Below are 11,152 nucleotides of genomic sequence, written 5' to 3'. Positions count from 1 at the left end.
ACTTATCTGGTACCAATCAGATACTTAAACTTTATCTAGAATACAAAATACTTTTAAAATTGACAATATAATCACATAAATCAGAATATAAAATTTGTTAACTCTTATTTTAAGATAAAAAATAAAATAATTAATATGATATTTAAAAATATGATATTACCATCTCATTACAATATCCTTAAGAAAATTACTTGAGAAATCTTATGTGATATAAACTTCATCTAGAACAAATTTTACAAACAAATTTCAAATAATTTTAAAATATAATTCAATTTTTTTGTTTGTTTTAACAATATCTTTTTATAAAGATATTTAGAATCTATTCCAATGCTATTATTAGCTTATAAACTAATTTAACTATCAAAAAAGTATTTACAAAGTATTCAAAGTGATTTATTTTTGAAATTTTAAACTTTATAACCTTAATTTAAGGTATTTAATTTTCTTACATTACTATCGTTATATTTTAATATATATTTGTATTATTCTTACTATTTGTTTAGAAAAATTTTAAATATATTTTTATTTTGTATGTAGTTCACTGATTTGACTATACAAATTGAAAGAAGTTAATATTTCATTACATAATTGTAAAAATTACACAGAACGAAAATTATAATTTTTTAATATAAAATAGTTTAAATTAAAAAATAAAATAAAGTATATAAAATTTAAATTTAATATTTATTATATCAATTAGTTTAAATAATTCAAAATTGTACAGATATAAATAGTAGTAATAAAAAAATTTAATAAAAATATGCCTTTTTTAGTTTCAAATTATAATGATAAAACTATTTATTTATTTTTCTAGAAAATAGAAATTTGATTTATATGAAAAAATTTATATAATAACATATTTTTTTATGTCATTAAGATTTCGTTTCATAAAAAAATATATAACAAGATAAAAAGGGTAAAAAAACAAAGCATGTGCAGTAAAGCATAAAGGAAACCTTAAAAAAAAGTATGTTCTTTACTTAAATCAATCACAAATAGTAAGTTTTAAAAGAATATAAATAGTTTTATAACAGCGACTTTTGCAGAAATGACATTAACTAATGATGGTTTTCAAAATTCATTATTCTAAAAAATTAAATATGTTACTTAAAATCAAGAAAGGTAGAAAAAGTAAAAATACTTGTATTAAGACTTTTGTTAACTAGTAAGAAAGGCTAGAAGTGTAATTTTATATACATAGTATACCATAATTCATTGTAATTTATCCCTGTCGTGTACCTCACTCCCCTTTTCTTAACAGAGTAAAAGACAAATTGGCATGAGTGTAGATGGTCAAGAATACCCTTTTCCTCGTTTTCGCAGCCAATGGTATTATTTCATCAGAAAAGTTTTTCTGGTATTCTCGGGATAGGTGAAGCATAGCAGTGTTGGGTGAATCCCCTCGATGGTAACATAGCATCAAACTACCACGAATAGTAACCACCGCAGCTGTTTTCAGACAGTTATCTCCAAAGTGAGTAAAATTAGTCTCTGAGCTCACCATTTTCAACATCTTGTGTCCGAAACAACTATTGTTGGCGAATTAGGGTTAGTGATTTGGGCTTAAATACTAGGAAATGGCGCACGATACCGGCTCCAGTCACGTACCGGAGAAAAGACCGATGACGAGGTCTTCGAGAGAGACATTGTCGAAGAAAGTCGCTGCGACTTCCTCCACCACTCCAAATCGCAAGTCGGAGCGTCTCGAGAAGAGGACTCCACCGTCGTCCGTGGGCTGGATGGATCCGAAGAGGAAGACGGAGACGCCAAGTCCGTTGAGGAGATCTGAGAGAACGAAGCATGTTTCTCCTTCGTCGGCTTCCAGGGATTCGGGTTCGAGGACGCGGCAGAAGAGGCATTGCAGTGGGAAACAGTTGTCGTTTGAAGCCAGCGAGGATGGACACGATGAAAATGAGGAACGTGGCGTGGAAGCTTCTTCGAGACCCAGAACTAGGAGAGTGACTGAGCGTAAGTATCTTGCTCTATCCGTTCTTAGTTCTTAAGCTAAACTGAAGAACTCTTTTAAATTGGACGATTTGAGGAATTTCATTTCTTGAAGAGAGAGTGGTTACGAATCGGTTTCAGATCAGTCGCAGTGTTATTAAAACTCGTGCAGTCAGTTAGAGTTTAGTGGGGTGGTTATGAGATGGTTCATATCAGTTACACTTTTATTCTAAAATATGGTGAGCTAGGTGGAGTTCTATTATTGGATTTTACTAGTACCAATCAATTTTAATTTATACTAAAAAAATGAAGAGCTAGGGGATTCTGTTATTGGATTTTACCAGTTTCAATCAATTATCAATGCCATAATTCCCTCCTAAATTTTCTGTATAAAAAAATATCAATCACATGCAGTTTTCTATCTCTCATACTCATTCACTCAGTTCACTTTGGCTGTTATAGATGAAGATGGGACTTAAAGCTAGTCTCTCAATAGTTTGTATTGTTATTAAAATTTGGATAGTTGAAAATGTGGCTGAGTGAGGTGTGCTAGTGTTAGTTAGTATATTTTTCATGTTAATATTTTAACTTTTGACTGGCAGATTGCCACGTGAAGACAAATGGGATGGATAGGTCAACTGAAGAAGGTGATGATGGGGTTGGGGGCAAGATTGATGGCTGTCTTAAAGGGAACTGTTTAGATTCTGCCAGGGATGATAAGGATATTGGGCTGCCTGCAGGTGCCACCGGTAAAGAGATGAAAGCTGAGCCTAAGTTGAGTGAGCCAGTGAAAGAACTATCAGATTATGATGTGACTGTAAATCCATTGGTACTGTCTAATACTGCAAGTTGTGAGCCCAGTGAAGCACGTGAAAAGGTTCAGTTTGATTCATGCAAAGAGGAGAGATCACAAATTTTAGGATCAAAGGATTTCATATCAAATGAAAATCTGATTAGGAAACGTATTGAGCATGTTAAGGATGAAAAATCAATATCTTCTAAGAGAAAAAGAACAATGATGGACAAGCATTCAGATGCTTCTGCTATGTTGGTGGAGAATAACAATAACAGTAACTTGTTTGAGGATACTCGCCCGTCAAGGATATGCAGCAATGTTGTGGAGACCAGTGGGTCATGTTCCAAAAGGATAAGGTACTTTATTTTTTAGCTAATGCTAGGGAATTAATCAATCTTATTCCTGAATTAATACAAACTAAGAATTTTAATCCATTCAATGCTCGTGCCTATTGGCAATTTGGCATGTTTTATTGCTTTTATTAAGTTTAACTTTCACATAATTTCCTTTTTTTTCTTTCTTAGAAGATATCTTTCTCTGTATATTGAAAATACATATTTGGTTTTATGTCTAGGAAGATGTGAGATGCCAAGTAGGATTTTTCTACACATTGTTAAGAAACTCCCTGACCATTATAACAACCTAAAGTTTAGTTTGTCTGTGAAGATTGTATTGTTTCTGGGAAATGGGTCACATCCCATCAACACCTCAGATACCATTGATAATAATAAAATTTGACATGCAACTGAAAAGGGATAAGCTTATTTCGTTATCTCCTAAGCGGGTTTGAGTTTTGTTTTTTAGGCAGATCTCCTTATCAGATGTAAAAAAGGATTGGAGGAAATCGACCAATAATGTTGATCAGCCTTCTTCAAAGTTATCTACTAGGAACAAGGAAGGTTAGTTGTCCCCATCATTATTAAGTTTCAGTTTGTTCTGAGTTTTCGCAGTTCAATGACATTGATAAATAACAAGAGTTAAGAGAGAAAGATAGAGAAAATTGAATTTCTGAAAGAAAAATGTGATTTGGATGACTGTATTGAATCTATCTATTACATCAGATATAACTACTCTTAGAGTGCTGAGCAAGCAACAGAAACAATTAGTGAGAGCTGTCTATTTTGACTGCTGTCACAACTAACTTCTAACTATCCACACTAAGGACAGCTAAACAGCTGTTTACAACATATCACTCACACAGCAAGAGTTGTTGCAAGCTCATTGGTGATCAAAATGATACCTAAATTCTTACTGAATTAATCTTATCCTAGTGAGTGTGAAATAAGTTGTAGAGTAGTCAATCTGGTTTATCTGAGGGAAGATATAGGAACCAATCAAAGGAGAAAAGTTCTTCAGAGTTCAAATAGTGCCAAAGGAGGGAGTAATATAGGTGGCTTTTCCCATCTTTGGTGAAGATTCTTATCTATTTCTATGGGTTTCCACTCATCATAGCCAAGATACATTCTGCTCTTTTCTTTTTCTCATCTTCAAACTGAAGGAAATACGTACTAACTCCTGCTATACAGTGCTTGTTTCCTCCGTCCCCAACTTTTAAGATTTGAGTTAACTTGCCTTTCCTTATTCTTTTTGTCACAGCCCTAGAAATAATTTGCTTGATTCCCACCCTCACACACAAAACCAGGTTTCCTTACTGTCTCAAAGTGACAGTTTTTGGGCGTGCTGCCTCAACTGTCTTTTGTCCTTATCCCAGCATTGTTTGGTAATGTGAATTGCAGTTCCTAGTTCTTATCATTTGTTTGTTTGATCAAATGTCAGACTCAGCGAGATCTCAAGGAAACACTGTCGAAACTGACAAAATAAGGAAACAGCAGAGGAGCTTACATCTTTTACTGAAGCCAGAGATAGCAAATCTTTGTGAAATTCTGCATCTCCCTGTATGCTCTTGTTTTCTCTTTGCCATGTTTTACTTGCTGTTTGTTTGTCCTGCTATGGTCTTTTGTTGATAGTATTGCAATTTATTTACCAGTTTTTTTATTGATGAAATGCATTTATGAGACTATAAAAACATGTGCTCTTCAGTAATATTGATTTATGCATTCATAATTTTGTTGATTTGATACTATCCTTTCATTAAGTTCTGGATGTTATGATAAATTACTTATCATGTCACGTAAGTTTGCAATGCTGTAGTGTGAATCTTGTGAAGGCTGTCTTACAATGATGCGGGAATGTCGTCGGTTTTGGAAATGTGAAGTCCAAGTTTAAAAGGGTAGATCCAGGTTATGTTGAAGAACACCTGTTGACATGGAATTCGGATTTTGGTTGATATTGTAACATTATGTTTAGAAATTTAAGAGGGATGTCTGAAATAGGAAAAGTATTAGGTTGAAACTTAATAGTAGGTGTAGGCCTATATTACTTGTTTTAAACTGAGACAGTTACCATAAAGATCCACTAAGAAAACAACAATCAGTATATATTTCAACATAGCCAGGGGGGAGGGAGCTGGAAATAATTAATAATAACATTTCTCTGCCATGATGCCATTCTTTTGGTTTCTCCAAGGGTTTGTTGTTGATATTTTGATTTTATTGGAGTAGGGAAATGTGTTGGTGTTGCATTACATTTTGGTGAGTTACTGAACAGATTCAAATAGTTGTATGATGGTTAGATTCAAGGAACGTGGATCTATTTTTTCATAATATATTTTATTGTCTCTGACTTTGACTTATTAAAAATATAGCTTTGAATTCTTCGAATCCAACCCTGCATCCCCAGGGACTCATTTTTAAAACCTGTATGCTTGTACGAGTTTCACGATAGTTGATTTAGTATACTTCAATCTGGGTTCTAGTATCAGTTTGAATTTTGTTGTATTTTGACATTTTCTTTTCATGCAGGATGATGTCAAGAGTATGGTTCAAAATTGTCTTGAATATACTATGAACAATTACCAGATCTGTACAGAACCATTGCCAATATTACAGGCTTTTCAACTATCTCTGGTCAGAATATTTTCTCACATTTTTTTTTCTTTTTCCTTATTTTTTCCCTTTCAGTTTTCTTTGGCTGAGTCCTCTTGCTTGCTTAAAAAACTTCTTTTTAGCCTTTTTATAAATAACTGTTTGTAATCCCAAATCCAACTAAATCATAGAAGTGCACCATTCTTACAATTTCTTAGAAATAAGAATAACATAATAAATTAATAATCATTAGCATCCTTTATTCTGCATCAGTTAGCCTTTCTCTTTGGGAAGATCTAATACTCCATTGATGCTTGTTTTTTTCGTCCATTGATATTTTATCTGTTGCTGCAACCTAATGGCAGAAATTTTTTAGTCTGCACTTGATCTAACCAGTCAATTTCAACCTGTTTCTTATGGATGCCTTTTTGTATTTTATAAGTTGAGATTCTGATATGAGTAGCACAGTCAGCTGGTCAAATGAAGCTAGATTTAAGCTTCAATCTTAACCTGTTAAATTAAATGTAGAAAATTTAGTTTCTTAGGGTTTTCAGACTCTAAATTAAATGTGTTGTTCTCTTGGTTGCCTTTAATACGTACAATTGACAAGCTTTTGTGTACTTTTAAAATTTCAGTGTTTGACTGCTGCTGCTTTGCTAAATCACAAACTCAACTTTCAAGCTTCCCTTTTGCTTGCAAAGAAGCACTTGAATTTTGACTGCAAGAAAGAAGTTGTAGATGAAATCAATTCAAGACTTTGGGATCTGAGGGAAAGTTTTTTATCGCTCAAACGAAACTCTAATTTTGCTGGCTATGCAAATGCTTCTGAATCATCAAGTGGGGTTCATCCATATACTGAAGTGACACCTGAGGCTGAATTGGTAAAAACTGATAATTCTATAAATATTAGAGCCGTCCAGAAGCGTAAAAGCCAGTGGAACAAGCTACTTCTGATGCATCGGGAAGAGAAGATAAAGTTGAAAAAAGATATTGAGAATGAAAATGCTGAAATTCAGAGAAGGCACCAGATAGAGTGGGAAGCTGTTCGATCATGTTCTCCCAATGATTTGGTTAACGATGGAAAGCTTCTGGCTTTCAAAAGTGCTTACATGAAAAGAACTAGAGAATTGAATAGGCAGCAAGAAATACGTCTCAAGGATCTTGAGGTCAAGCAATTAAAAACAAGGCTGATGTTCCAAGAGTCTTCAGCGCCAGATGAATTGTTTAACTCAATTGATTTGGACAAACTTGGGACCATGGTCGAATCCTTACAGATTTGTTATCAAGCTCAGCATCATAATGCTCTGAAAGTCCTTGTGTCTGATCATGTTGCTGAAGGAAAGGGTTTCAATGATACAGTGGAAGTCACGGCAAGGACTGAATCTGTTGTTGGATTCTCTGAAGCTCCCGATGTCAATGCCTCAGTTGTTGCACCATTCGGTAGCACAGTTGAACTGCAAACTCGTCATGGGGAAGGGTGTGTAAATTTTAATCATGAATCCGATAATGATTTTGGGCAGGATGCTATAATACAAGTTCTGCCTTCACATAATGAAGACATATGTCACGGGGAAACACTAGATGTTCTTAGTGCAGAGGTGGCTCCTTCAGTCTGTAACACCAGCAGTTCTGAGAATGATCTTGTTGAAATTCCTTCTTCTAGGCTAGGGGAACTTGACGGGACTATACAGATCAAGCCTGTTTGTGGATCATCGATAGAAGTTGACGCTAATGGTTCCAATGATGGTGCAAAGAATATGACCCTCTTGAATTCTCAATCATCCAACGAACATATTCCAAGTGTAAATGCCATGTGCACACCATATTGTGAGAATACTGCACAAATCCATGACGCTGATAACAATAATGGTTCACATAATGCTGACACTCTGAACTCATCTTTTTATGATGAAAGAATTTCCTTGAGGAATTCAAAGTCACCTCAACATCGTGTCCATAATGAAAATAGCATGCTCACTCTAGATTGTGAAAAATTTGCACTTGATGGCAGTGGTTCAGATAATTTTATTCTTAATTCTCCTTTGGTTGATGAGAGAAATGCTGATAGGACCATAGTATTAAATAGAGATGAAAATGTGGGAATACATGAGTCTGTCAATTTGACTTCATCCACTGAGCAAATATCTGGAGGTGCAGTAGATGTCTCAGTTTTAGATAGTGTGTTGTCAAAACCATGTGGAGCCGATAGTTCCAGTAATAATAGCTCTGATGCTAATGCTATTCTTTCAAATCAATCTTCTATAGAGAAACAAAGTCACGATGGAGTATCATCAAGCATACCTGTTGGACAAATTCCAGGTGGAGTGTCAGAAACTAATGATAGAGCCATTGTAAATGTATTAGATGGGGAGGAAGCTAATTGGATGCCTGACGCAGTTAATTACCCTGACAATGTGATTCCTCAGAATTCTTCATCCATGGATCAATTAGCTAATGGAGGTCCAGTATTTGATGGCAATTTATCATCAGGGACTTGTACTACAAGCCCAAGCAATAGCCAGACCCTACCTGATGAACATGTTTCTGTCTTGATGCCAGAAAATAGCCTTGTAGAGGTTGAATTTCAATTAACACACAATGTGGTGGTGGATAAAAGTGCCACATTGGACCAGCAGGAAGGAGTATGTACAACCATGACTGAAAATAGTTTGTACCAGGAGACTCCAGTATCTAGACCAGTTGATTTTATGGAGCCTCTAGAAGTAGAGTCTCCACCTGACCTGGATGCTGCTAGAGAAGTGCAGAATTATGTAGTATTTAGTCTTGTTGATGTTGTACAAGCTAATCAATCCACTAATGATTCACTGGTCATGGAGACTCCAGAGGAGGGGCAATTTCCTTCTGCAGGTTTCCTCTCTTCCAACTGCGACCTATCCAACATGCCTTTGATGACTAGAACTGAAGATCAGCCATACAATGAAGATGATCTCCTCGACCACATTCCTGGAACATTAATTGAGATTCAAAATCAAGCTGTTGTGCAACATCCCTCAAATTCAGACCAGCAGGAAGGAGTGTGTAGTACTATGACTGAAAACAGTTTGTCCCAGGAGACTCCAGTATCTATATCAGTTGATGATCTCATGGAGCCTCTAGAACAAGTGCAACCACTATCATCTTTAGAGTCTCCACCTGACCAGAATACTACAATAGAAATGCAGAACAGTTTGGTACCAAGTTCTGTTGATACTGTACCAGCTAATGTATCTACGAATGATTCACTGGTCATGGAGCCTCCCGAGAAGGAGGGCCAGTTACCTTCTGCTGGTATCCTTTCTTCCAGTGATGGAGACCTATCTAACTTGCCTACGGTGACTGGAACTGAAGACCAGCCATCCAATGAAAATAATTTCCCCAACCACGTTCCTGAGACATCAACAATGGAGATTCAAAATCAAGTTGTTGTGCAATGTACCTCAAATGTGGAACTTGATTCTTCATGTTTTAGTCAAGATGTACATCCAGCCTCAAATGTGGACTTGGTTTCGCTTCTGCATTCTGGAGTTAGACAACAGTCTTCAAACACAAGAAATTTGTCTACTCTCGCAGCGATTAATAATCATCCTATACAACCTGCAAGCCAATCAGATCCCAGGATTATTCAACGGTTGGGCCGTGATCCGCTTAATTATGAAGTGGAAAGACTACATGTACTGACAGAGAAAAATAGGAAAGGCTTTGAAGAAAGGGTTAGCTTTTGGTTTACTGTTACTATGATGATTCTTATATTAGGTTATATACCCTCAATCTTTTCTTTTACATTAACTACGTTATTTCTACTTGTTGGAGCAGAAATTGCAGTTGAAATCTGATTTTGAGGCAGAACTCGAGGAACTTTACAGGAAGTTTGACATTAAACATAAGGAGAATGAAGTTGAATTACAGAAAGTAAGGAAGGACTTGGATAGACAACATAGCATAGTTCATGTAAATATGAAATTGGCTGAGGCTTTTAAGGCTAAATCCATGGATTTTAAACTATCTGGTGCTCCAAGCATGCAAAAAGGTATATTTCTCTTTATACTAACTCTAGTGATGGTGGAAATTTCCATGCCCTTTATTGTTCTCCTTTTGACTGTACAAGTTTCTGCCGAAGTATATCTGCTGCTTACAAACATATCTAAACTGCTGATACGATTAATATTTTGCTAAGACTTCTTAACATGACAGTTTTGTGTTTCTTTTCTTCCATTCGTTATGTTCTTCTATAATTTAACCCCCAAATGGAAAAAAAAGAATCTGCACAAACGCAAATGTTAATGGACAGAGGGCTTTCCCTTTTGGTGGGGTGGGCTTTGTAGGGCTTTTGGAACCAAGCTCTCAAACTGTGCTGGCGTTTTCTGTTTTCTTTCTTTATACATAGTCAAAAACTACCAGTGCGTTTGGCGAGTGCAGTTAAGGAAGGTTGTTTAGATTTTTGCAAACATCAGGAAAGGGTTTATTTGTTAAATATGCCATTTTTATGCACGTCTCGATCTGCCCCAATTATTGTTTGTCTATTCTAACCACATTTTATATAAATGTCAGATGCAAGTTCTGTACAGCAATTATTTCAAGTTGCAAGTCCGCAAAATGGCACTCGGCCCAATATGATTCCTAGTCCATCTTCTCGTGTGTATTCTGCAGCCAGCTTGCAGACTTCCTATGGGACAACTACCTCTCAGACTACGGTACCACCAATACAAGCCATGTACAGTACGCCTGTAACATTCTCTGTTGGTTCTTCAAGACTACAACATATCAATCCCCTCTCTTCACGCTTGGGAAATGTTCAAACTGATGGGGAGATACGTGCCCCTGCACCACATCTCCACCCTTATAGAACACCAACACCCGTCCCAGCCTCCAGTTTCTGTACAGTTATGCGTGGGAGACCTAGTCAGCCTGCATTCGGTAATATTCCTGTAACTTCTCTCCCATTTTCTCACCAGACACCCCGGCCAACACTGGCAACCTTTCCATCTGTTCTTCAGAGGGGAGTTTGGCCACCCATTTTACCTGCCATTAATCCTCGCACTGATCCTAACAGTCAACACGGCATATATCTGCCAAATGTTCGGCCACATATGCCAGATTTGCCTTCGATGAACCTATCTAAATGTGACAAAAGTAGTAGTATCACCCGGGAAACCTCGGCTCATCCAGCTACATCATCTGATTTAGTCTGTTTATCAGATGATGAATGACTTGAGGAAGTATTTATGTATTGGTCCAACACTAGGAAATTATAATATCTCTTTCTTTCCCCTCGTTGAGGGGTTTCTAACAAGAATTTAGGAGGGTAGAAATTGTTGCGGTGCCAGTGCTCACCTGTTTCTATTGTGTTGTAATTATTGTGATTTTAAAAATTTATATGCAATGTAATTAGTTCTATTAGTCTCCTGAATTACAGTGATGTTTTGTGCTACTTTGTTGGTGGGGCAGATGAACAAGTGTTCCTTGAAATGAAGCGATTTGTTGTTCATAA

General features: G+C 36.1%; 1 protein-coding gene across 1 annotated transcript; it reads left to right on the top strand.

The window, feature by feature from the left end:
• The first annotated feature begins 1,256 nt into the window (after positions 1-1,256).
• On the top strand, positions 1,257-11,152 carry LOC137836404 (helicase protein MOM1-like). The gene is made up of 8 exons (XM_068645152.1): positions 1,257-1,968; positions 2,547-3,096; positions 3,545-3,639; positions 4,517-4,635; positions 5,602-5,706; positions 6,300-9,374; positions 9,478-9,691; positions 10,213-11,152. Exons 1-8 carry the CDS (start codon positions 1,578-1,580, stop codon positions 10,869-10,871), a joined length of 5,208 nt encoding a protein of 1,735 aa, XP_068501253.1. The 5' UTR covers positions 1,257-1,577; the 3' UTR covers positions 10,872-11,152.

Source organism: Phaseolus vulgaris, chromosome 11 (assembly GCF_000499845.2).
Source record: "Phaseolus vulgaris cultivar G19833 chromosome 11, P. vulgaris v2.0, whole genome shotgun sequence".
NCBI lineage: Eukaryota > Viridiplantae > Streptophyta > Magnoliopsida > Fabales > Fabaceae > Phaseolus > Phaseolus vulgaris.
This window is presented reverse-complemented; position numbering and strand designations above follow the sequence as displayed.